The 27928-nt window shown below is 40.8% G+C and overlaps 1 protein-coding gene across 1 annotated transcript; it reads right to left on the bottom strand.

The window, feature by feature from the left end:
* Window positions 1-1862: 1862 nt before the first annotated feature.
* On the bottom strand, window positions 1863-27928 carry REM2 (RRAD and GEM like GTPase 2). The gene is made up of 5 exons (XM_070767302.1): window positions 27877-27928; window positions 20260-20546; window positions 15108-15181; window positions 3557-3764; window positions 1863-2166 (listed from the first exon to the last, which is right to left on the bottom strand). Exons 1-5 carry the CDS (start codon window positions 27888-27890, stop codon window positions 1892-1894), a joined length of 858 nt encoding a protein of 285 aa, XP_070623403.1. The 5' UTR covers window positions 27891-27928; the 3' UTR covers window positions 1863-1891.

Here is a 27928-nt window from a genome sequence, read left to right as displayed (position 1 = left end):
CAGATGTGGTTAGACATTCTCTCTCCTTTTTTTTTGGACCCATTTTGGATATGTCCTTAACATCTTAATCTTTTCAGAATCAGGAAACAACATTCTCTACAGAATTAAAAATTATCTTTAAGAACTGCTCCCATAGCCAGTTCTTTGACACATCCAGCACTATCAATAATTAAAACATGATCCTTATCATCATCATCATCATCATCATCATCATCACCATCAAAAATCATCAAAAATATTAAAGGAAAACTTCTCTCTGCATTCTGATCAGCCATCTGAAAAGAGAAATCTAGAATACACAGCGGGATTTATAAAGGATGTGGGTTTTTTTGTTGCCATTCAACATAATGATCTGAACGAGAAGGACGTAAATGATTTGTGAGGTTCTTTAAAAGGACGATCTGCGTAAAGCTCCTTTACTGCAAAAAGCCAAGCCTACAAAATGGCAACTTTGGTCGGCCGAGATCGCTTAAATGAAAACCGAAAAGCAGAAGGAAGCAAGTGGAAAGGGGTATTGCCAGGGCAGTAATAATCTACTCGAACCCTGGCCCACGGAAGTTGTCCGTCAAAAGCTCTCGAGCGACATGAAATTCAGAGCAGAAAAAGAAAGATTTTTCTCTATTCAGCAAACAGCTGGGAGTGAAATTGTACTCAGCCGCAAAAAGGAAGGCCGAAAAGTTTACACCGGCGTGGACTGTTCGAAGGGGATGGACCCGAAGGGTGCCAGTCCATGGCTTTGAGCAAGGCCTCGTAGAAGTGAGGTTGGTGATTGTGTGCAACCCAGAATTTTGCACGGCTACAAAGAGGCACCACAAAACAGCTCTCTGAACCCTATGATGGGACAAGAGCCAAACGGGGAAAATTATTTTCCACACATCATGTTCATTTGTGCGCACAGAGGATGGGCAGTGTTGTTATTTTTTCCCCCTAGCTGAAGCCTTGAGAATTTTTTTTAAAAAATCCTTTAAAAGGAAGGCAGATTTCCGAACGATGACAGAGGAGAAGGAACGCAGATCAAGAAAAAATCCTGAGTCTCTAAGAGCAAGCAATTTAGCCCCATGCGGCACCTTTACAACTAATTAAAAAGCCAAAATTTGAACATTAGGGAGGGTTCTGCCTTCATCGCCCTACTGCCCCCACTAAGAATCCTCTCATAGAATCATAAGGCTAGCAAGGACCAAGGAGATCTTCTAGTCCAACCGCAAAGCAGGAGACCTTATATCACCATCAGGGTGCAATGATTTTTCTGATACAAGGAGAGAGATTTACATTTGCAAGCAGTTTCTTCCATCACGGCTCAATTTCAAATCCTCTGGCAGAATCGTTAACTTTCTTCTAAACCTGGATCTTGCCACCACCCACCTGAAAAGCCCTCCTCAATATTCCTCAAAAAATCCTCCTCAAAATTTCTCAAAACGGCCTCCTCAAAATTCCTCAAAAAGTCTCCTCAAAATTCCTCAAAACGTCTCCTCAAAATTCCTCAAATCGCCCTCCTCAGAATTCCTCAAAATATCTCCTCAAAACTCCTCAAAACATGCCCTCAGAATTCCTCAAAATATCTCCTCAAAACTCCTCAAAACATGCCCTCAAAATTCCTCAAAACGCCCTCCTCAGTATTCCTCAAAATATATCCTCAAAATATCTCCTCAAAATGCCTCAAAACGTCCTCCTCAAAATTCCTCAAAAAGTCATCCTCAAAAATCAGTGCTGTGCAGAAAAGTAAAGCTTGATAAGTTAGGCATCAAAGCAGATCGGAAAGCTTGAGCCTCCGTGGAGTATCTTGTCCCACGCTCAACAACAGACATGTCCAGCGTGGTGGTGGACACTGTCCCGGGGATGCGCGAAGCAAAGATGCATTTGTGTCTTTCCTTGGAGAGACAAAGTGGACGGCTCATAGCACTGAAAGGTCATTGCAGGATTTGGACCTCTGCTTGAAGAAGCGTCCATTACGGGGCACCAAGCTGGAGAGGAATCGCTTGGCTTTTTTGGTGATGCTTTCGCGACGGCCGATGGCGCCTTCTTTCCTCAAGGAATCACCCTCCCGTCGACAGCGACGGAGGCGTATCTGGCGCACAACTCCTTCGAAGAGCTCCTCAGTGTTGTGGTGCAAGGCCGCTGAGGTCTCAATATGTTTGCAATTCATCATCACTGCCAGGCTGCGGCTTTCTGTGGTGGAGAGACAAGAAGGAAGGAGAACAGTTAAGCCATCTGGGGTGGTATTGCGGGTTTTTTGACCCATCCTGTCCTCAAGATCGTGAAGCCAAGATTCTGCCCATGGTTTCTAAAAAAAAATCCCCAACAACCTAGTTTAAATAGTTGTCAGATTTATCTCCATCGGCCATCTCACAGCCACTCTGGGAGGTGCGTAAGATGGGCTACAAAAAAGCGGCACATTAAGATTACAAAAATGAAATGATAATGAACAAAGGACAAAGGCTATACATGTACTCCTCAAGTTACGAATTATATGGAGCCTGCCTATTACATTCGCAACCTGAGGATTTGTGGGAGTGAATCTTGTACCTTGAACATGATCATTCCCTCCTTCTACTTACGGATTCATGAATTGAATGCGCAGTTTGTTAAATGCACATAAAGGAACAAGCCACCAGCTTAAGATCATAAAACATCACTTAAAAACATTACACCCAATGATGGGTTCCTATGGGTATGGTCAAATACGCAGAACTGGTAGAATTTTTTCCCCATTTTTTCCCTTCTGGGCTCTGGGTATGTTTTTCCTATTGCAGTAAATGAGGTTGAATGTGTATAATTTTAGAAGAGCTCTGCGTGTGTGTGTGTGTACATACAGTTTATATGGCACATAATTTGGTTTTTGTGTGCCTGTGTGTAATATGTATGTACACATATGGCATATATACATAGAATTAAATAGTATATTTTATTTATTTATTTATTTATTCCATTTTTATGCCGCCCTTCTCCTTAGACTCAGGGCGGCTTACAACATGTTAGCAATATTACTTTTTAACAGAGCCAGCATATTGCCCCCACAATCCGGGTCCTCATTTTACCCACCTCGGAAGGATGGATTTGGACGTTCAGTAATAGTAAATAGGGAAATTGTATCTCTTTGAAGGGAAGAGAGGCCAGGCACCCTAACTCTAACCCAAACCCTTGACATGACGTCAAGTTGGCTACCTTTAAGCCAGTCACATGACCTTTAAGCCACCCCCAATCACATGTTTGTCAAGCCACTCCCACCTGGTCACATGGTCAGCAAGCCACACCCACAAAATAAGCCACGGTCACAGTGTGGTAGTAAAATTTTATGCAGCTCTTCACTGATTACACCCCAATCACGCTGATAAGCCACTTGTGTTTTTTCAGCACAAAACATGCCAAATATTGCAAACAATCGTCCTGGCAGAGAGTTGGGGTAGTGGCGTGAAATGTTTACTTCTGCCTAGGGGGGATGTAACACAAAATAATTGAGAAGCACTGATCTAGAGCACCTTTCTGACCGGCATGATGCTCCAAGGTCTCACGCCCACCACCTGCTCCCACCATCACCCGCCATAATTGGGTAACTCACCTTCTCGAGAGACTTCCCGGGAACGAGCCAGGTCACTCTTGTTGCCCACCAAGATAATGGGGGGATCGGTCCGAGGGCTTCCAGCCCGCAGGTGCAAGAGAGTTGGGGGCACTCTGGTGAAGCTGCGCCGATCGGTCACTGAGAAAACCACCAAGAAGGCATCGCCCGTCTGGACACAGGATTCTTGCATCCAGCCGCTGGAATCTCCCTGCCAAGGAAAGGTTGGTGGAGAAAGGAAACACGAAAGATACAAAAGCTGTGGATTGTTTAGTTTATTTTATTTTATTTTATTTTATTATTTTATTTTATTTTTTATATATTTTATATATTTTATATATTTTATATATTTTATATATTTTATATATTTTATATTTTATATTTTATATTTTATATTTTATATTTTATATTTTATATTTTATATTTTATATTTTATATTTTATATTTTATATTATATTTTATATTTTATATTTTATATTTTATATTTTATATTATTTTATATTATTTTATATTTTATATTATATTTTATTTTATTATTTTACTGTATTTTATTTTATTTTATCTTTTTGTTTGTCTGTCTGTCTGTCTGTCTGTCTGTCTATCTATCAATCTATCTATCTATCTGTTGTGATTCCGTCTGAGGCTCCTCAGGGAACGGCTGAACCTCTGCTGGCTCCCTGCTCAGAGGGGGAGGATGAGGAACAGGAGGAGGAGGAGGAGGCCCAGGCAGAAGGGGAGGAGGAATATCAGGCCGAGGGAGAGGGAGAACAGCCAGAGTCCCCTGGGGTGGAGCTCTCCCCAGCAAGCAGCCTGGAGTCCTTAGATGAAAATGCTCAAGCCATCATCGATCACAGGCAGAGAAGAGCAGCACAATGAAGGGGACAATTAGCCAGGTACTTCCAGTCCTAAATAGGTAACAGCTGGGTTTGGGTGTGGTTCTCCCCAGAAAGGCTGAAAAGGCAGACCCACCCTTCCTGTATTGTGGAGTATTATCTTTGGGAGTCCTGGGACCTGGCTGTGATCTTTGGCGTCTCTGATTCTGGCTTGTGGCCTTGAAGGCTGAAACCTTGGGGGAAAAGGCGTGAGGGCTTATTCTCTACAGTGGTGTGTGTGCCAGCAAGAAGTCTGCTGTATTGTCTGGCCCTCAGGACTTTGCTGTGAAGCCTCATAGCCTGCCTGTTGGGAAGAACAGGTTTTTCTCTGTGTTTATTTTTCAAACTATAAAGTGCTTTTGCTTTTACCAGCGTGTCTGGCTGCTTTTTCCAGTTGGTGTTGAAGTCTGGGGGCACCCAGACAGAACACTATCTATCTATCTATCTATCTATCTATCTATCTATCTATCTATCTATCATCTATCTATCTATCTAGTCAATATTAAAATACAGAAAATGACGAAATATTAAAATACTGTACATGCAACAAGTAAAAAATAAAGAAACAGTAAGGACAGGGGACGGAAGGCACGCTGGTGCACTTATGCACGCCCCTTATTAGGATTGTACCTAGTTGGTCCTTGGCTTAGTAGCTGGTCCACGGCTTACAACAGTCAGTTTAGTGACCGTTCTCAAAATTCAGATTCGTGGCAACTGGTTCATATTTATGACTGTTGCAGAGTCCTGTGATCCCTTTCGTGACTTGGAAAACAGTTAGGTTTTCCTCTCATTATCATTATCCAACTGGGTTAAGTGATGGAGGGAAGTGGCAGAGTGGAGGAGGAGAAGAAAAATAACAAAGAGAGGGAGGAGGAGAAAGAAAGGGAAGAGGAAGGAGAAGTGAAAGGGGAAGGGGAAAGGGAGGAAGAGGAGGAGGAGAGGAAAGAGAAAAAGGGAAGGAGGAGGAGAAGGAGAAGGAGAAGAAGAGGATGGGAAGGGAAAGAGGAGAGGAAAGGGAAGGAGACGGGAAGGAGGAGAAGGAAGATGAGAAAGACGAGGAGGAATAATAATAATAATAATAATAATAATAATAATAATAATAATAATTTATTAGATTTGTATGCTGCCCCTCTCCGAGGACTCAGAGTGGCTCACAACAACAATACAACAAGTACAAATCTAATATTAAAAGCAATTTAAAACTCTCATTATAAAAAGAAAAACAATCACACAACCTAACAGACAGAAGGGGAAGGGAAAGAGAAAGAGAAAGGGGAACGGGAGGAGGAGAGGAAGTGGGAGGAGGAGAAGGAAAAGGGGAAGGGAAGGAAAGGAAGGGAAGGGGAAAGGAGAAGAGGAGGAAGGAAGAAGGGGAAGGGGAGGAGAAAGGAGGAGAGGAAGGAGATGGGAATGAACAGAAGGAGAAAGAAGAAGAGAAGGAGGAAGAGAAACAGTAATGGGCAGCTGCCTCCATGGGGGGACGACGCAGTGGGGGTAATAAGTTTATGCACTATTAATTGAATACTTAATAGGTTTTTATTGTCCTTTCTTCTCTAGTACCTTAGTATGATCCCTAATTAATTTTAAAATAAAAAATAATTAAACAATATATTTTTACCTATAAATGCTTGAATCCTTTTAATCATTATCTAGAACTGAACTTTCATAGCTATTAAAGAAAATTGAGCTATTTGCCTAATCTGTTATCCTACTGAACCTTTTGGGTTCAGTATAAAACCTTAACATGTTACTGTGCTTCTCAACAAATAATGCTGCCTATCATTTGTTTTTTTTGTGGCTCTTCAAATAATGTGACTTAATCAACTGAAAAGGAGTCCAAGCACCTCTTTGAAAACTTATCTTGGTCAGTAAGCCATTCCTACCTAGTCACATGACCTTTAAACCTCCCAAAGTGACATGATTGTCAAGCCACTCCCACCTAGTCACATGACCTTTAAACCACCCAAAGTCACATGATTGTCAAGCCACTCCCACCCAGTCACATGACCTTTAAACCACCCAAAGTCACATGATTGTCAAGCCACTCCCACCTAGTCACATGGCCGGCAAGCCACTCCTACTCGATCAAATGACTATCAAGCCACACCCACAAAATAAGCCATGCCCACAGTGTAGCAGTAAAAAAATTTGGCATCCCATCACTGATCAGAAGGAAGAGGAGAAGGAGAAAGTAAGGAAAAGGATCACATGGTCAATTTCTACAAAGGATTAAAGGAAAAGTGGATAAAGCTAAAACCTGGCAATGGCTTACAACTAAAGTATTTTTAAAAAAGAAACTGAAGGCTTGATTTTGGCTGCTCAAGAACAAGCTATTCAGGCTAATGCGATCAAATCCAGAATTGGGGGAAAAAAATAATCCAATGATTCAAAGAGCAGATTGTGCAAAGAAGCCGAAGAAAAAGTAGATCATATACTCAGATTGCACAAAATGATTGTAAACAACAACAACGCAGTTTGCCAAAATAAATCACCGGAGCATCTGTAAACATTCCCATCTTCTGGCAATGAAAAACTGATGGGCGTATACCCTGTTTTCCCCAAAATAAGACGTCCCCTGATAATCTCCGATCTGATCTAAATGTAGTTCGTAAAATCATATACCAAACTGTCCTTCCTGTTAATAACTACTTCACCTTCAACCACAGCAATACACGAGCATGTAATAGATTCAAACTAAATGCAAACCGCTCCAAACTCAATTGCAGAAAATACGACGTTAGCAGTAGAGTGATCAGAGCCTGGAATGCATTACCTGACTCTGTGGTTTCTTCGCCAAACCCCAAAACCTTTAACCTTAGACTGTCTAGAGTTGACCTGTCCCCGTTTCTAAGAGATCAGTAAGGGGCGTTCATAAGTGCACCAATGTGCTTATTGTCCCTATCCTATTTCCCTCTTTTATTCTTACTTTTTACTTATTTTTTCCATTTATTCTCTATTCTATTGTTCATACTATTCTATTCTGTTCTATTTTTCTATTCTGTTCTCTTCTTCATTCTGTTCTGTTCTGTTCTATATTCTATTCTATATTCTATGGCATCGGACCAGAATATCTCCAGGACTGCCTTCTGCCGCACGAATCCCAGCGACCAGTTAGGTCCCACAGAGTGGGCCTTCTCCGGGTCCCGTCAACTAAACAATGTCGTTTGGCGGAGCCCAGGGGAAGAGCCTTCTCTGTGGCGGCCCCGGCCCTCTGGAACCAACTCCCCCCAGAGATCAGAATTGCCCCCACCCTCCTCGCTTTCGTGAGCTCCTTAAAACCCACCTCTGTCGTCAGGCATGGGGGAATTGAGATATACCTTCCCCCTAATCCTATACAATTTCTGCATGGTATGTTTGTGTGTAAGTTTGGGTTTTAATAAGGGCTTTTAGTAATTTAAATATTAGATTTGTTTTATGCTGTTTCTTGTTATTGTTGTTAGCCGCCCCGAGTCTACAGAGAGGGGCGGCATACAAATCTAATAAATAAATAATAAATAAATAAATATTCTAATTATACTCTACTCTGTTCATTCCATTCCATTCCATTTATTTTCTTTTATGTTCTATTCTATTCTATTCTACTCTACTCTACTCTACTCATTATATTCCATTCCATTATTCTCTACCCTGCCCTACCCTACCCTATCCTATTCCAATGAAAAGTTTAATGAATTCTGTTTTTATAGGGGGTGGGAATTGCACTGGTGCACAGACTCATGTAAGCAATGATAGGAACACATGCCTAAATGTTTTAAAAGCTGTTTTGCCCATCGCAGATGGATAAACAGGGGGCCTGTTGTGATTTTATTACAATGTCCTGTTTTGGAAGGATTTTTTTTTAAAAAAAAGAACTTCCTCGACTTAAAAAATGAAAAACCAAACCATAAAATTCAAATAAACCACCCATGAAAAGCCGAGGTCACACAACAATGGAAGAATGGAAATGTATTTGCTCGGTGAGGCAGAAAATAAGAATGAAACAGCCTCTTAAGATGTCCCTATACTTTGTACTTTGCATTTATTTATTTATTTTTAATTGCCAAACATTTGCATAATATAGAATGCTGCCGTTTTATCCTGGAGAAAACCCTGGTGGCATTTGCATATCAATTTGCATATATCTGCGCACTGTAGTACTCTTATTTGCATGCATGGTTTCCCAAGCGGAATAGCAGATGTCTCATTTGCATAAGTTCACATACCGCCTTCCACCATTTAAGGGATTTGATGAAATGCTGTCAATCAGGGTCTCCAACTGAATGCTTCAACTTAAAAATAGCAGCTTGGATGGTTCGGGTGTTGTGGGTCATTTTTGCATTAATTTAGCATCCGCACCGTTGTGCCAAAAAACTGGAGCATTTTCAATCTGCGGCTTCTTGATTGGATTCTGGTGTTTGAATATTTACCGAAAACATCCAGCTTTCTTTGTTATCTTTTTCGCTCTGCTGAGTCCACTAAGTTTTCACTGGTACAAATAATTTTAAAAATTCTAATACTGTTTAAATTCACGGTGAATCAAGAGACCAATTGTACTTCCTGGCTGAAAGCCAACTAAAAATTAAAATGGACATTCTTAACCCATAGGAAATCCCCACTGAATAACATTCACCCCAAACTGCCTGTAAAATTCCCCAGGAATCCTTCGGAGAATCACTCAATCTTAAGGGCTAGAAACTTGACTCATTCAAGACTTGACTCAGGACAAGAAGCCATGGGTGGAAACTAATCAACAAGAGAAGCAACCTTGAATTAACAAGAAAATTCCTGACAGTTAGAACAATTAATCCGTGGAACAGCTTGCCTCCAGAAGTTGTCAATTCTCCAACACTGGAAGTTTCTAAGAAAATGATGGATTACCATTGTCTGAAGTAGTGTAGGGTTTCTTGCCTAAGCAGGGGGTTGGACTAGAAGACCTCCAAGGTCCCTTCCAACTCTGTCCTATTCTATTCCATTCTATTCTATTCCTTTTATAAATTTTATTCTATATTCATCTCCATATTTCCTATTCCATTCCATTCCAATTCATGCAGTCTGTTCTGTTCTGTTCTATTCTATTTATTTTATTATTTTATTTATTTAATTTTTATGCCGCCCTTCTCCTTACACTCAGGGTGGCTTACAACATGTTAGCAATAGCACTTTTTAACAGAGCCAGCCTATGGCCCCCACAATCCGGCTCCTCATTTACCCACCTCGGAAGGATGGAAGGCTGAGTCAACTTTGAGCCGGTGGTGAGATTTGAACCGCTGACCTTCAGATCTACAGTCAGCTTCAGTGGCCTGCAGTACTGCACTCTACCCGGTGTGCCACCTTGGCTCATAAGAACTTAGGTCATTGGTAATAATGACGTAATAATAACTTAGGCCACCCCGGTTCTCTATTCTATTCTATTCTATTCTATTCTATTCTATTCTAGTCCTTTTATATATTTTATTCTATATTCATCTCCATATTTCCTATTCCATTCCATTCCAATTCATGCAGTCTGTTCTGTTCTATTCTATTTTTTCTTGTCTATGTTTTATTCTACATTCATCTCCATGTTTCCTATTCTGTTCCATTCCATTCCATTCTATTTTATTCTGTTTTATTCTATCAGAATCTCTGAATTTCTGATTCCGGTGCCTGCGATTTTAATTAGGCTGATTTGATTGGGAGCAATTCAAGAAGACTTTTATATCCCTTTTTCTTTCACCACGCAAATCTGATCCAAATCCATCCATTGTCTGATAAAAATGGGAAATGGGACGGTCAGATTTGAATTTCCTTTCATCTGCTTGAAAAGACATTTGCAAAATGAATGCAGACAAAACCCGGAAAGTATTTTTAGAGCCCTTGACGGCATCTTAGATCAAAACTTACGTCCTGCTGACACACACAAAACACGTAGCTATCTCTCAAAATGCGTTCCTACTTCTCTCTAAAGATAAATCAAGTCATTTATTTTTAAAATAAATAAATAAATTACGTCGCATGGTTAGGTCATTGAATTGCAACTTCCGAATTGCAGTCGATTAGGTCATTGAATTGCAAATGCTTTGGAATTGCGACATCAGAAATTGTGAGTAAGCTGTCTTGGGAGGCTTTCAAAAACAAAACGGACAGCCTTTCGTCTAAAATGGTATGGGGTCTCCCTGCTCATGCAGGGGGGTGGACTGGAAGGCCTCCAAGTTCCCTTCCAACTCTGTTACCCTGTTTTTCCGATTCCGAATGCGCAGAAACAAAAAAAAGTCGCCAAAATCTCACACGCGCATCCCCTTGCGATATTATTCTTCCTGTGTATGCGAAGAAGCAAAATCTTGCCCAGACACCTGTGCACATGCCGGTCACCAGGAGCGGTACGCTCAGTTCCATTTTTGCTACTGGAGCTATGGTGCGGCCCGTGCCAGTAGCAACCCACCACTGGTCCAAATAGCTATGAGTATTTAAGGTTAAAAGAGGGGAAGGAGGAGGAGCAAGAAGAGGAATAACGGAGTAACAGAGTGCGCGGAAGCAAAACAATCACCAGAATATATCTCTTGTGCGCGCATCCCCTTGTGAGATTTTGCTTCCTGTACATCTGCAGCAGCAAAGTCTTGCTCAGATGGCGCGTGCCTGTAGTGGCGGTAAGTAGGAGCCCCTGGCAATGGCGGTAGGTAGGAACCCCTGCCTGATTTGGACCTGTTTCCCACAGAAAAGAAAACATCAGAAGCCACAAAACCTGGGTGGGCGTGTCCAACTGATCATCACTCACTTCTACCAGTTACATGACACCCCCCCAAGCCACACCTACCCAGCTAATAATTAGGTTGTTAAAAAACACTGGGAATTCCAAATCCTTTTGACATCTCTCTTTTTCTCTCCCTCCCTCCCTCCGTCTCCCTCTCCCCCTTTCAGTATCTCTCTATGTCTCTTTCTTTCCTTCTCTCTGTATCTCTCTGTCTCTGCCCTGGATTTTATTTATTTATTTAATTTTTATTTATTTATTAGATTTGTATGCCGCCCCTCTCTGAGGACTCGGGGCAGCTCACAATATAACAAATCCAATACATTAAAACAACATCTAAAACCCATAACATTAAAACCATACAGCTCAGTCATACCATACACAAAACTATAATAGCCTAGGGATAGCTCAGTTCTCGCATGCCTGGCGACAAAAGTGGGTTTTGAGTAACTTACTAAAGGCAAAGATGGTGGGGGCAGTTCTAATCTCCGGGAGGAGTTGATTCCAGAGGGCCGGGGCTGCCACAGAGAAGGCTCTTCCTCTGGGGCCCGCCAGACGACATTGTTTAGTCGATGGGACCTGAAGAAGGCCAACTCCATGGGACCTAATCGGCCGCTGGGATTCATGCAGAAGAAGGCGGTCCCAGAGGTATTCTAGTCCGATGCCATGTAGAGCTTTATAGGTCATTAGCAACACTGCTTGTCCATCCTACCACTGTCAACAGTGAAGGACTGCTGTATTCGGCGCTAACAGTGTGCCCTCTGAGGACATTATGGATGGGCACGTCTGGTGGGTGTGCACGTGCCCAATGGCATGAGATTTGGCTTCTGCGCATGCATAGCACACACCTGTGTGCGAGAGCAAGATTTTGGCGATGTCCGCCAATATTTTTGCTTCTGCGCATGCACGGAAGCAAAAAAATCAATGAAAATTTCCAAAATCTCACTCGTGTGAGAGTCTTCACACAGGATTTCCATTGCTGCACATGCGCAGAAGCCAAATCTCATGCGTGGGCATGTGTGCGCATGCCAGGTACATGCAGCTGCATGCACATCATGAAAATCACTACCGGAACAGAGCACCTGACCATTCTGGTAGCAGTCCATCTCTGACTGTCATCCTTACTTTCTCAGGCCAGGTGAAGAGTGACTGGGAGGAGAGGGCAAAGGGTGGGGCCAGCCAATGGCGGGATCACCTGACAGGGAACCCCAGCAGAGGGCACAAAGAGCTGCCTAGGGCTGAGGAGCCGAAGGTTGCTGTTCCCTGGTATAGAGTCTCCCCATTTATTTATTTTATTTATTTATTAGATTTGTATGCCGCCCCTCTCCGTAGACTCGGGGCGGCTCACAACATATAATAAAACAATTCACAACAAATCTAATAAATTAATTTTTTTTAAAAAACCCATTATTAAACCAGACATACACACAGACATACCATACATAGGTTGCACTTAGCCCCTTTTGAGGACATTGCCCTCACTAGGGACTTTGACAGCATCCACAAGATTGTATAGGCCCGGGGGAGGGGGGAATGCCTCAATTCCCCCATGCCTGATGGCAGAGGTGAGTTTTAAGGAGTTTACGGAAGGCAAGGACGGTGGGGGCAGTTCTAATCTCCGGGGGGAGCTGGTTCCAGAGAGTCAGGGCCGCCACAGAGAAGGCTCTTCCCCTGGGACCCGCCAGATGACATTGTTTCGTCGACGGGACCCGGAGAAGGCCAACTCTGTGGGACCTAATCGGTCGCTGGGATTCGTGCGGCAGGAGGCGGTCCCGGAGATATTCTGGTCCGATGCCATGAAGGGCTTTATAGGTCATAACCAACACTTTGAATTGTGACCGGAAATTGATCGGCAACCAATGCAGACTGCGGAGTGTTGGTGTGACATGGGCATACCTAGGGAAGCCCATGATTGCTCTCGCAGCTGCATTCTGCACAATCTGAAGTTTCTGAACACTCTTCAAAGGTAGCTCCATGTAGAGAGCATTGCAGTAGTCAAACCTCGAGGTGATGAGGGCGTGAGTGACTGTGAGCAGTGACTCCCGGTCCAAATAGGGTCGCAACTGGTGCACCAGGCGAACCTGGGCAAACGCCCCCCTCGCCACAGCTGAAAGGTGTTTCTCTAATGTGAGCTGTGGATCGAGGAGGACGCCCAAGTTGCGGACCCTCTCTGAGGGGGTCAATAATTTAAGCTTGGGGTTGGACTAGAAGACCTCCAAAATCCCTTCCAACTGTGTTATTCTATGTTCTAGCTAGTCTATGATTAATTGGAAGGTTTCAAAGCTGCTATTCTCTCCAACTAAGAGTCTAACCTTCTGTTCGGAATTAAATGCCACTCAACTTGCATTCAACACACGGACCATTTCCCAAAAATAACCTTTGCATCCACCACGTCATATATTCAGTCGGCAATGAATAAAGTTCAGAGATTTCACGTGGGATGAATCAACCGCAATGTACCACAAAGGATATAAAAATCAGGGTGTAAGAATGTAAACTATGGTTATACAGTTAATGTCTGTGGAGATTCTCCATCATCCAAGTCAGGGTTGTCCCAAAGGTGCTTTTTTTCCAAGAGCCAAATGGGCTTTCTGGTTTTTCTTTGAAGACGTTTGCTTCTCATTTAAGAAGCTTCCTCGGTTCTGGCAGGATAGAGGGACTGATGGAAGGGTCATATTTCTTTGGCTCGGAACAGTTCAAAAAGGGCAGTGAAAATATTTACTGACCCCTCGCATCCCGGACATAAACTGTTTCAACTCTTACCCTCAAAACATCACTACAGAGCACTGCACACCAAGACAACTGGAAACAAGAACAGTTTTTCCCTGAACACCATCACTCTGCTAAACAAATAATTCCCACAACACTGTCAAAGTATTTACTAAGTCTGCACTACTACTACTACTAGTTTTTCCCCCATCATTCCTACCACCCATTTCCTTCCACTTAATGAGTCTACGGAGAGGGGCGGCATACAAATCTAATACATAAATAAATATGACTGTAACTTGTTGCTTGTATCCTTAAGATTTTTATTAATGTTGTTTCCTCATTGTTTATTTGACCCCTATGACAATCACTAAATGTTGTACCTCATGATTCTTGACAAATGTATATTTTCTTTTATGTACACTGAGAGCATCTATTCTATTTCTATTTATTCTATTTATTAGATTTGTATGCCGCCCCTCTTCAAGGACTCGGAGCAGCTCACAACAATAAAACATCATATACAAATCCAATGTTGAAAACAGTTTTAAAAGGCCCCTATTAAAAGCAGTCATACAACCCAAACATACCATACATAAAGTATAGATGAGTTTTCAAAAGTTTGTGAAAGACAAGGAGGGTGGCGGCAGTCCTAATCTCTGGGGGGGAGCTGATTCCAGAGGGCTGGGGCTGCCACAGAGAAGGCCCTTACCCTGGGTCCCGTCAGACGGCATTGTTTCGTCAACGGGACCCAGAGAAGGCCAACTCTGTGGGACCTCCTTGTGCTTAGTTAATACTCTGGGAGAGCCCCCCCCCCCCCGGCTCAAACCTCATAGGGCAAAACTCACTTAACGAATGACCCATAGATAATGGTGATTGTTAAGTCTAGGACTCGCTCTATGATTTTAAACCTCCAAGTGGCCCCAATGCCTCTCAATTATGACCAGAGGATTACAAAGAAGTACGATCTTGCTGTCATCCCCAACATTCTGCCAGAATCGATGAAGCTTATCAGATAAGAAGCGAAACAACAACAGCAACAACTTTCTTCTTCTTCTTCTTCTTCTTCTTCTTCTTCTTCTTCTTCTTCTTCCTCTTCTTCTTCCTCTTCCTCTTCCTCTTCTTCTTTCCTCCTCCTCCTCCTCCCACCCTCCTCCTTCTCCTGGAAAAAAGCACCTTTTGAGACTTCGGTTAGCTTCGTATCTTTGGTCCTTTTAGATTTAAGGGTGTATTTTTCCTCTTAAAACAGAGAGGTACAAAGTCATACCTGATCCCAGATGTCGTACAACGTCAAGGTAACTTCTTCGTCATCTACATAGAATCTTCTTTCGTATGAATCTTCTGGTAGGAAAAAAAAAAGTGAGCATCCAATCATTCGTATTTCATTTTCCTTTTTTCTTTTTATTCACAAACATTTTGAATACAGTGTATTGTCAGAATATACGGTATCTTTTTTTTAAAAAAGTAAAAAAATATTAACACATAAACTAGTAAACAACGTAACAAAATAATTTTGATTGAATTTATCTTTATTTATAATTCATATCGATATTGGCATATTTATAATTGTAAACCTTCTTTATATTTAGTTCACACATAACAATATTTATTTAATTTCTAGCTTGTCTCTAAACCATTCATAAAATCTATTCCATACCAAGTAATATTCTGTGTCTTTTATTTTTTAGTGTCAGTTTGCCCATCTCAGCTCAATCTAACATTTTCCCAATGCAGTTCTCTTTCTATGCGGTCCTTCATTTTATTTTTAAAAATGATGGTGAGGGAAGAATTTGGACTTGATGATTTGATCAAGTGGAGTTTTCAGACAAAACAGCCCAAGAAATCAAATACAGTATAATGCAGAAATTCCAATTTTCCTCCTAACGAGGAGGGCTACTGTCTTGCATAAGAAAAGATAAATGCAGGAAGAAGGGGAAAATAAAATAAAATAAAACTACATTGCTTTAAAACAGGCACACCAACAATGGATGCTGAAATTAATATCCCATCCTTGGATTTTTTTAGTCTAAAAAAGACCCTGTATTACTAGTGGCAGTTTTGGTAATGAAGATTGCATTGGGAAGATGCCAGCGATCACAATTCAGAGAGAAAAAATTTCCTTGCCATCTCGTATTAATCTGATTTATTAAAGGGCAGCAAAATAACCTTTTGAATTCTGGTGCTTTCTCACAAGCAAGGATAGAAATCCAGGCATATTCTCTCACAATGAATGAATAGAATAGAATAGAATAGGACAACCAGTCCATAGGTCTCAAAGGATAGCAGGCCTTTTAAAAAGTTACATGAATCCAACTTTTAGATCAGGGGTCTTCAAACTTTTTAAACAGGGGGCAAATTCACAATCCCTCAGACTGTGGGGGGGGGGGGCAGACCGGGTGTGTGTTTGTGTGGCTAGGTGGCCACGTGACTGGTTGGAACAGTCCTTTAAACAATGCAAACAAATTAACTTTAATTAACTTGCACTTTAATTTGCTTTAAACAGAAGCAAATAAAGCAACCCCCAGGAGCAAACAAATTAACTTTAATTTGTTTTGCTCTTGGGTGCGTTTGATTTTATTTTATTTGCGTGTTGGTCTTTTGGTTGACTGTTTTGGTTGGCAATTCTCTTCAGCCACAAGGAGCTTGGGAAAGAGAGAGTGAGAAACAGAAGGGGAGAGCATGAGAGAAAAAGACAGAAAGAGAAGGAAAGAGAAAGAGAAGGGGAGAGAAAAGAGAGAAGAGAGACAGAGATGATGATGAGATGATGATGATGATAATAATAACAACAACAACAATAACAATAATAATAATAATAATCGAGCTGCAATGACTCTGGCATAAGCCAGTGAAAGTGGTCCTGTGGTCCTTGACACACTGGGCACAGTGCCAAAGGATCTCAGCAGACATTTGAAAGCCATTGGAATTGACAAAATCTCCATCTGTCAATTGCAAAAGGCCGCTTTACTGAGATCGGCACACATAATTCGCTGCTACATCACGCAGAGCTTGGGAAGCGCCCGACTGGTGATAAAATACAAAATCCAGCATAGTGATCTCATTTGCTGTGTTGTATTGATGATGATGATGATGATGATGATGGTGATGATAATAATAATAATAATAATAATAATAATAATAATAATAATAATAATATCTCTCTTTCCCCTTCCCTCTTTCTCTTTTTCTTTCTTTCATTCTTTCTTTCTTTCTTTCTTTCTTTTCTTCCTTCCTTCCTTCCTTCTTTCTTTCATTCTTTCTTTCTCTGTCTTTCTCTGTCTCTCTCCGCCCCCCCCCCTCTGTTTCTCTCTCTTTGCCTTCTGGAGGTGAAAAACAGGCAGTTTTCGTTGTTTTTGGCCTCCTGCCTGAACCAACCCGTGTAGATTATCCTTAACTGCTTTCATTGATTGCCGAGGCGATGGTGGTTACAGTAGATTTAACCAAATAAAGAACTATTCTGAGATATTTATCATTTATTACAAGGACACATTTTTCCAAAGCGGTTCTTGGTTAAGTAACGATGGGCTATGCCCAGCAACTCCCTAGTTTTTTGCTCAATTTAATTATGTGTATTTTACTGGTCCAGGATGTGTTCATTTTTCATTTTGTCGCATTTCCTTGGGAGAAATTAGGGTAAATTAAACACTGTTTGGGAGCCCTGCAATTTAATTGTTTTAATGAAGCTTAGCTCTTTGCACAATAGAACAGTAGAGCAGTTTTGCTGTAATATCTTTAAAAAAGCCAGACTGTGATCTGAATAATCCTTTCCTAGATAATTTTATTTTCTGGATCCTTATTGCCTCGACATTGTACCAAATTTGTAACATTGCATTAAAAGGTTCAACCCCAAAGGATCTTGGGGGTAAGATATAAACTTTCTTTCTTTCTTTCTTTCCTTCTTCTCTTCCTTCCTTCCTCTATTTCTCTCATTCTTACCTTCTTTCCTTCCTTTTTTCTCTCCTTCCTTTTTCCTTCCTTTTCTTTTTTATTTTCTTTCCTCTCTCTCCTTCCTCGCTTCATTTTTCTCTCTCCTTCCTTGTTTTTTCTCTCTCTCTCCTTCCTTCCTTCCTTCCTTCTTCTTTTCTATCTTCCTTTCTTTCATCCTCCCTCCCTCTTTCTTTCTTTCTTTCTTTCTTCCTTTTCCTCTCTCTCTCCTCTCTCTCTCTGTATCATTCTTTCTTTTTTTTAAAAAAAGGAAGATTTTCATAACTTTCATGTAAATTTAGCAAATAGAAGTTCAACAGGAATTATTTCCTTATTTGTATTTATGTTGGGAAAACAGCCTGATGGACAGAACTCTTTGAAGTTCTTTAGACGGACAGGGGTTGCCATATTTTGGGGGAGGGGATCCACCTTAGATGCAGATAGTTGTTGACTTACAAACAAAATTGAGCCATTCTTTTTGGTAGATTAAGAGAAAGTGAGAAATTACTAAAATAGTTTACCTATATGATGAAGGGAAAGTCATTCATTCATTCATACATACATACATACATACATACATACATACATACATAAATACATTCATGTATATTTACATATAGCTATGGATATACATACATACATACGCACACACATACACAGCTCAAAAAATAAAGGGAACAACAACAATATAACTTCAAGTAAATCAAACTGTCCACTTAGCAAGCAGCACTGATTGACAATCAATTTCACACGCTGTTGTGCACATTCAGCTTTGTACAGAACAAAGTATTCAATCAGAATATTTCATTTGTTCAGATCTAGGATGTGTTCTTTGAGTGCTCTCTTCATTTTTTTAGCAATACACACACACACGGGTTTTGCCCCGTGTAATATTTTGAGTGTCTATGCGACGTTTTGGTGAAATCACATTCACAATCATCAGGCTGAAGTTATAAGCTTCGTGCTGCTGTAAATATAGAATATATATATATATATATTTGTTTTCGTAGATTTTCACGGGTATATGTATGTAGATTGTTCTGAGTTCGGGTTTTGCCCCGTGTAATATTTTGCATGTCTATGCGACGTTTCGGTGAAATCACATTCACCATCATCAGGCTGAAGTTGTAAGCTTCGTGCTGCTGTAAATATAGTTTGGAAACTATATTTACAGCAGCACGAAGCTTACAACTTCAGCCTGATGATGGTGAATGTGATTTCACCGAAACGTCGCATAGACATGCAAAATATTACACGGGGCAAAACCCAAACTCAGAACAATCTACATATATGTATGTATGTATGTATGTATGTATGTATGTATGTATGTATGTATGTATATAAGTATGTATGTATAATGTTTTTCTATTGAGTCACCTGATATACTCTATTTCTTTATAAGTTCTTTGTAAATTTGAGTATGTAAGTTTGAATATGTAACTTTGACTTGGATCCATTGAGGACTACTCATTGGGTACGGTTGGTCAGCCAGCTTGCAGAGAATTGTCACATGTTTTGCTAAAGTCCAAGTATGCTATGTCCACTGCATTTCGCTGCTCTATAAATTTGGTCATAGTGTATATATGTATTCCTATATTCTCTACCTTTTATGTGTATATGTATTATTTTATATAACATATGTGTATATACATTATAAATATATATATAAATATATAAATATATAAATATAAATATAAATATAGTCTCCCTTAATTTTCAAATTCAGCTTAAACATGTGACATATATATATATATATATATATATATATATATATATATATATAAATAAATAAATATATATTATGTATTAGTATATAGGTATTATATATGTATTCCTTTATTCTCCACCTTTTCTATTTTCCTTCCTTTTTCTCTGCACCTTCTGCCTTTCTTTATTCCTTATTTTTCCTTTTCTTCCTTTTTAAAGTTGTAACGCTTAACAATTATTTTCACTGCTTGCATGGAACTCATTACCGGACTCCATAGTGTCATCCCCCAAACCCCCAACACTTTACCCTTAGATTATCTACAGTTGACCTATCCAGATTCCTAAGAGGTCAGTAAGGGGCGAGTGCAAGTGCACTAGAGTGCCTTCTGTCCCCTGTCCCATTGCTCTCCTATATCTCCTATACCTTTCTTCTATTCCTATATCTCTTCTTCCATTCTTTCATTGATATGTTCTATTACTATGCCTTCTTTTCTATTATTTCTTAGATATATTTTAGTATGAGTATCTCCTCTATAACCTTCATCATGTATTTTACTATGTGTATATAGATATATACCCACTAAAACCCTCATTGTGTATTGGACTAACTAACTAACTAACTAACTAACTAACTAACTAACTAACTAACTAAATAAATAAATAAATAAATAAATAAATAAATAAATAAATAAATAAAAACATGTCTCGTTCTTCCCAACCGGTGAAGCGAAGAGTAAAAACTCAAGGGAATTCTTGCTTGAAAGAGGTCACTTTCTCCTGGTCCTCCTTACCTGCATGATCTTCCTCGGGGTGGGAGACCCCTTTCATGCCCCCGAAGATGGCAGCCAATGTCGTCTTGCCCACTCCGCTCTCGCCCAGCAGCATGGCTTTGTACGGGCCTCGGCCGCCTGCTGGACTGGCTCCGCCGTGGCTGCTGACCTCCGGGGAACTCGGCGGAGAGTCCAGCTCATCCACTGCTGATGCCCTCACCAGCTGGTGTTTGATGGGCAGGGGCATGCTGCCACGGCGAGGTCCAGCCCCTGCCAACACTGGGGGCAACGTCATGGCTGACCGGGAGCTGTCAGAGAGAGAGAGAGAGAGAGAGAGGAGAGGTTGAGTGTGAAGGAGATTTTGCTCAAACTGCCCAAGGAGCTGCTGATCCAATTCTACAGAGGAATCATTGAGTCTGTCATCTGCACCTCTATAAATGTCCGTTTTGGTTCTGCAACCCAACAAGACCGACAGAGACTTCAGAGGAGAATCAGAACTGCAGAAAAAACAATGGCTGCCAACATGCCTTCTGTTGATGACCTGGATACTGCACGAGTCAAAAAAGGGACTGTGGAAATATTTACTGACCCCTCACATCCTGGACATAAACTGTTTCAACTCCTACCCTCAAAATGTCGCTACAGAGCATTGCACACCAAGACAATTAGATACAAGGACACTTTCCCCCGAATGCTAAACAAATAAGACTTAATGAGCTCAATCTGTATAGTCTGGAGGACAGAAGGAAAAGGGGGGATATGATCAAAACATTTAAATATGTTAAAGGGTTAAATAAGGTCCAGTGGGTGGATGGATGGATGGATGGATGGATGGATGGATGGATGGATGGAGAAAGAGAGACAGCCAGGCAGGCAGGCAGGCAGGCAGACATGTTAAATTGCCTTGAGATCTTTCCCCATTTTAAAGGAAGGCAAGAAATCCAGAAAAAGCTTAGAGGTTGAATTCACACAACATTCTTAACTCCTCCATTCCCTGAGGGCAAAACCTGAATCCCCTCCCCCCACCCATCAAATAAGCCCAATGCTGCAGGGGGGGGGGATGTTTTATAAGTCTATCTATCTGTTATCTATTGGTAAACCCAGATGCATCTTAAAAACACACCTTTTTACCCTGCAAAATGTCCCCTGCTGGGACAGTGAGGTTTCCTTAACCCACTAAATTTGCCACATTTCCATTTTTCATCTCTCTCTATTTTTTATATACCTATGATTGCATCTTAAAGAATGCATCACTTATCACTGGTCAATGGTTTATACAACTACAAACATGTCCCAAAATTCCTGCTGCTAATTAAGACAGCTGTGAAGTGAGCTTTTCCTCATTTTACGATCTTCTGAAGTATTGGCTATACCTGTCAGTTTGGTATCATCTGCAAATTTGATAAGTTCCCCATCTATCCCCTCATCCAAGTTATTGATGAAGATGTTGAAGAGTACTGGGCGTAAAACAGAGCCTTGGGGTACACCACTGCATATATCCCTCCATGTAGATGTAGTTCCATTGAGCACTACATGTTAAGTGCAGTTAGTTAGCCAATTTTGAATCCACCTGGAGGTGTTGCTGTTCACCCCACATTTTTCTAGTTTATTTTAGTAATAGGTTATGGTCTACTTTGTCAAAAGCTTTACTGAAGTTCAAGTAAGCCACATTGACAGCATTCCTCTGGTCCACTAATTTTGTCACTTTGTCAAAGAATACAATAAGATTAGTCTGGCATGAACTGTTTTTAACAAACCCACGTTGGCTTTTGGTTATTACTTTGTTTGCTTCTAGGTGTTTGTTGACTCATTGCTTGATTATCTTTTCCAAAATCGTCCCTGGTATTGAAATCAGGCTGATAGGTCTGTAGAATGTTTTTTATGCATCAACTCAGGAAGCTCAAACTGCCCAAGGAGCTGCTGATACAGTTCTACAGAGGAATCATTGTGTTCTGTCATCTGCACCTCTATCACTGTCTGCTTTGGTTCTGCAACCCAACAAGACCGACACAGACTTCAGAGGAGAATCAGAACTGCAGAAAAAACAACTGCTGCCAACCTGCCTTCCGTTGAGGACCTGTATATTACACGAGTGACCCCTCGCATCCTGGACATAAACTGTTTCAACTCCTACCCTCAAAACGTCGCTACAGAGCACTGCACCCCAAGACAACTAGACACAAGAACAGTTTTTCCCCAAATGCCATCACTCTGCTAAACAACTAATTCCCACAATACTGAGAAACTATGTAGTAGCGTTGTATTATTTTTATTTTACTCATCTTTCCTGTTTCTTTAGCTTCTTATGACCATAATTTATTTGCTTGTAGTTTATGCTTTATGTTAATTGTTTTATTGAGTATCCTAATGGGATTTATGTTGATTGCTTATTTAGTATTCTATGAGTATTAGCACTTATGATTATGATAAATGTATTTGTGAATGATTATGATCATGATTTATCACTTGTTGCTTGTGTTTATATTGAGAGCTTGTGCACAGGCGACAAATTCCTTCCAATCATACTTAGGCAATAAATAATTTCTATTCTATTCTATTCCCCTTTTTTGATTCCATTCCAATCTTTCCTGATTCTCTATTCTGTTCTGTTCTATTCAATCCTATTTTTATATAATTCCCTTTTTTCTTTTCTTTCCCCCCCATTCCATTCTCTTTTCTCTTTTTCTATTCTCTCCTCTTCTCTCTTCTTCCATTCCGATCTATTCCATTCTCTTTTTTTCCTTTTCTATTCCATTCTTTCCTGATTCTATTCTTTTCTGTTCAATGCTATTTCTATATCATTCCCTTTTCTTTTTTCCCCTTTCCTTTCTCCCTTTTCCCTTTTCTCCTCTTCTCTTCCATTCCATTCCATTTTGTTCCATTCCATTCTTTCCTTTCCTTTCCTTTCCTTTACTCTCCTCTCCCCTTCCCTCCTCTCCTTTTTCCATTTCACTCCATTCCATTCCATTCTTATTCCTAACTGGAGCCACCTTAAAAACCTGCATTTATAGCAACACACAAAGCTGGGTTAATCCAAGTTTAGATGGACCTCGCCCACTTGTTGCGTCCAGGCACCACTGGATACATTTATGTGCTGTGCATAAATTCTCTCTCTTTTTTTTTTGGTTAAAAAATAATGCACGCATTTGCTCTTCTGAGCTAGACTGGAGACCCCCACCCCCTGCAAAAAAGCACACGGCTGCATGCATGTATAATTAATGTCTTCTTTCTTCCATCGCTCTGCACGCGTCGGGCTCATTCATCTCCGATCAGCAGCGCAAAGGCGCACAAATTACCCATGCCTGATATATTTGTCTAGTTCATCGCTTCATTAATTCTGCATTGCTGTACAGTGTGCAATTGCATTGCCGAACATTGCTCAGCTTCCCATCGTTTTCCAGACCAGCTGTTTGGACACACAAAAGCCCCCACATTTGCACGCGGGTAGGCGTGCCCCGGGATCGCAGGCACACATGCTTCCCTGCCTTCAAACCCAATGCAAAGTGTCCACGCGTTGACTTTTTGCGCCAAATCAATTGCAGACATCCAACTCACGCCGACAAGCTGTTGGTTGCGCCTCATCAAACTCACACCGACAAGCCATCGAATTGGCTGTTTATTGTGTCTCTGCAAGAAAGAGTAGCTAGAAAAAGGAGACCCTTTTAGGACTGCTCAAGACCCTCAATTCTTGGAGAATGTTAAAAATACCCATGTACTTTAGAGGACTTGTATCGGTTAAAAATCCTCTGCTTAAAAAAATATATCTATTGCTTCATTTGGTTATTGGTGTTATCACAGAATAAAGAAATCGTATTTTCAATTTCTTCCCCAAAATATGGCTGATTCTTCTAAGGGCGAAGGGCAGAGAGGCCTGCCTGGTTATTTATTAAAAGGATTTGCCTATTTGCTTTTTGTAAAAATCCCAAAGCAGTTAACAAATCTGATTAAAATCATTAAAAACAAATAAATGCAAAGCATGATAAACACCAAGTCCACAAATACTAGAAGGACAGCCTGGGATTGAAAAATCCCAAAGCATTAAGAAATCTGATGAAAACCATTCTAGATAGATAGATAGATAGATAGATAGATAGATAGATAGATAGATAGATAGATAGAATAGAGAAATGATAGATAGATAGAGAGAGAGAGAGATAGGATAGAGAAATGATAGATAGATAGATAGATAGATAGATAGAATAGAGGAATGATAGATAGATAGATAGATAAATAGATAGATAGACAGAGAGAGAGATAGGATAGAGATAGGGAGAGAGAGAGAGAGAGAGAGAGAGAGATAGGATAGAGAAATGATAGATAGATAGTTAGAAAGAGAGAGAGAGGTAGAGAGATAGATAGATAGATAGATAGATAGATATATATATATAGAGAGAGATACATAGATACATAGATAGATACATAGATACATAGATAGATGGATGATGGATTGATAGAAAGATTAGAGATAGGGAGAGGGTTAGGGATAGAGATATATAATATGTATATAAAACATGACAAAACTCTAAGCCCACAAATATTTAGAAGGGCCGGCAGAGAAAGGCAACTTAAGATGCTGATAATGAAAATATGCTCCAACATTTATAAAGATTTGAAGAATTGGCTGGCAGCATCTAGCCAGCTTTGAATTTATCTCACCTAGCTAAGCAGAATTGCATCTGGTTAGAATTTGGATAAGAGACCACACGAAAAGCCCAGAGCTGCAACTAAATAAATGATTTTTTTAAAAGAACCCCAGGAAAAGGAGGAGGCTAGAAGATAAATATCCACACATTTGCAAAGATTCTGTCTCAACTTGAGGGGGAAAATTGACTTTTTAAAACTTTGTATAGCTCGGCTCGCTTCCTTGAGCTCCCCACAAGACGTTTGGCAGGATGAGGGGAAAGAATCAAGATGTCTGCTTTTACTCAGCCCTTGAGATTTATTCACATAGAAAGAAGGAACCTAATTAAATCAAAATCCTTCTTTTTTTGCCCCTCCCTCCATCCCACCCCAGCCGCCAGAGCAGGAAGATTCAAAAGGCAGCAGTGGTGCCCATCTTCAATCTGTCTGCAGCAAAGATTTGTGGGACGGACTCACAAAGCCTCCATGCTGCATTCACACAAGAATGTGTTCCCCGGTTGGCCAACGCATTTCCACCACTCCAAACAATTGCACATCACTGTGCTCAGTGCACGACTAGCGCTGATATTGTTAGCTAGTTATTATTATTATTTTATTATTTAGTTTGTCTAATACACAATGAGGGTTATAGAGGATATAGTAGAGAAGATATAGGAGATATAGGAGAGACTATAGGACAGGGGACAGAAGGCACTCTAGTGAGCTTATGCACACCCCTTACTGACGTCTTAGGAATCTGGAGAGGTCAACCGTGGATAGTCTAAGGGTAAAATGTTGGGGGCTAGGGTTACAGAGTCCGGCAATGAGTTCCACGCTTCGACGACCCGATGACTAAAGTCGTATTTTTTACAGTCAAGTTTGGGGCGGTTAATATTAAGCTTGAATCTGTTGTGTGCTCTTGTGTTGTTGTGGTTGAAACTGAAGTAGTCTTTTACAGGCAGGACATTGCGGCATATGATCTTGTGGGCAATACTTAGATCATGTTTAAGGCGTCGTAGTTCTAAGCTTTCAAGACCCAGGATTGTAAGTCTAGTTTCTTAGGGTATTCTGTTTGGAGTGGAGGAGTGAAGGGCTCTTCTGGTGAAGTAAGTATCTTTGGACATTTTCAAGAAATGTGGTATGGGTTCCAAGCAGATGAGCTGTATTCTAGGATGGGTCTGGCGAAAGTTTTGTAAGCTCTGGTAAGTAGTTGGGCCTGAAACATCTGCAAGAAAACAAGCCAGCTCAGAGGGCATCAAGGACCCCACAGCCTTTTTCCCTCCGCCCCTTCCTTCCTCCCTCCCTCTTCCTCCTCTCCACAAATCTCACTCCTTCTAGTACTGATGATATAACCTAGTTGGGCCCAGAAATGTCTGTAGGAAAGCAAGCCAGCTCGGAGGCATCAAGAACCCCACAGCCTTCTTCTTATTTTTTTCTTCTTTTTGTATGACTGTAACTTGTTGCTTGTATCCATAAGAGTTTTAATTAATATTGATTGTTTCCTGATTGCTTATTTCACCCCTATAATCATTAAGTGTTGTACCTTATGATTCTTGACAAATGTATCTTTTTCTTTTATGTACACTGAGAGCCTATGCACCAAAGACAAATTCCTTGTGTGTGCAATCACACTTGGCGGATAAAGAGTTGAATCTTCTATCTATCCTCAGTATCTATGTATCTATCTATCTATGTATCTATCTATGTATCTATCTATGTATCTATCTATGTATCTATCTATGTATCTATCTATGTATGTATCTATCTATGTATCTATCTATGTATGTATCTATCTATGTATCTATCTATGTATCTATCTATCTATCTATGTATCTATCTGTGTATCTATCTGTGTATCTATCTGTGTATCTATCTATGTATCTATCTATCTATGTATCTATCTATGTATCTATCTATGTATCTATCTATGTATCTATCTATGTATCTATCTATGTATCTATCTATGTATCTATCTATGTATCTATCTATCTATGTATCTATGTATCTATCCATCTATGTATCTATGTATCTATGTATCTATCTATCTATCTATCTATCTATCTATCTATCTATCTATCTATCTATCTATCTATCTATCTATCTATCTATCTATCTATCTATGACTCAAGACTCATCCCACCACTAAAAGGACTCAACCACAAAGAATGACATGATGAATCAACCAAAGAAGAATCTTTTTCCTCTTCCTCTTCTTTGCCTTCTCCTTCTCCTCCTCCTCCTCTTCTTCTTCTTCCTTTCTTCCCCTTCCACCTCCCCCTCTTCTTCTTCCTCTTCTCTTCTTCCGCTTCCTCTTCTTTGCCTTCTCCTTCTTCTTCTCCTCTTCTTCTTCCTCTTCCTTTCTTCCTCTTCCTCCTCCTCCTCCTCCTCTTCTTCTTTCTCCTCCTTCTCCTCCTCCTTCATCATCATCATCTTCTTCTTCCTCCTCCTCCTTGCACACCCCACTCCTTCTATCACTGATGATATCTTCTAGTTGGTCTTTGAAACATCTGCAAAAAACCCCGGGAGGTACCAGAAACCCCACAGCCTTTTTTTAACCCACCACCACCTCCTCCTCCCTGTAAACCTCATTCCTCCAAGCACTGATGCTATTCCCTAGTTGGGCCCTGAAACGTCTCTAAGAAAGTAAACCAGCTCCGAGGCCAGCAAGGACCCCACAGCTGTTTCTTTCCTCCTCCTTCTCCTCCTCCTTCTCCAGCACGCCATGGAATTTGCTCTTCTTTGTATTCAGCGCACACAAGAACCGGAAAACGCGACTTTAAGGACCACGCATACACACCCCTCCCCCCTGCGATTCCAGCATCCCCACGTGTGTGTGTGGGTGTGTGAAAGAGGGGGCGGGAGAGAAAGATGCGAGTATCGCCATCCAGGATGCTCAAAAAAAGGGAGGGGGGAGGGGAACCACCTTAAATTAAAATTCAAAATCTTCCACCACTCTTCTCTCGAATCTTTGGCACCGGGCCTTCGGCTTTGCCATTCACGCGGCCCGACGACTCCTACCTGTTTCCAGCCATGGCTTCGGAGACACTCGCGGAAACCTTCAGCGTGGGCT

Source organism: Erythrolamprus reginae, chromosome Z (genome assembly GCF_031021105.1).
Source record: "Erythrolamprus reginae isolate rEryReg1 chromosome Z, rEryReg1.hap1, whole genome shotgun sequence".
Lineage (NCBI taxonomy): Eukaryota > Metazoa > Chordata > Lepidosauria > Squamata > Dipsadidae > Erythrolamprus > Erythrolamprus reginae.
This window is presented reverse-complemented; position numbering and strand designations above follow the sequence as displayed.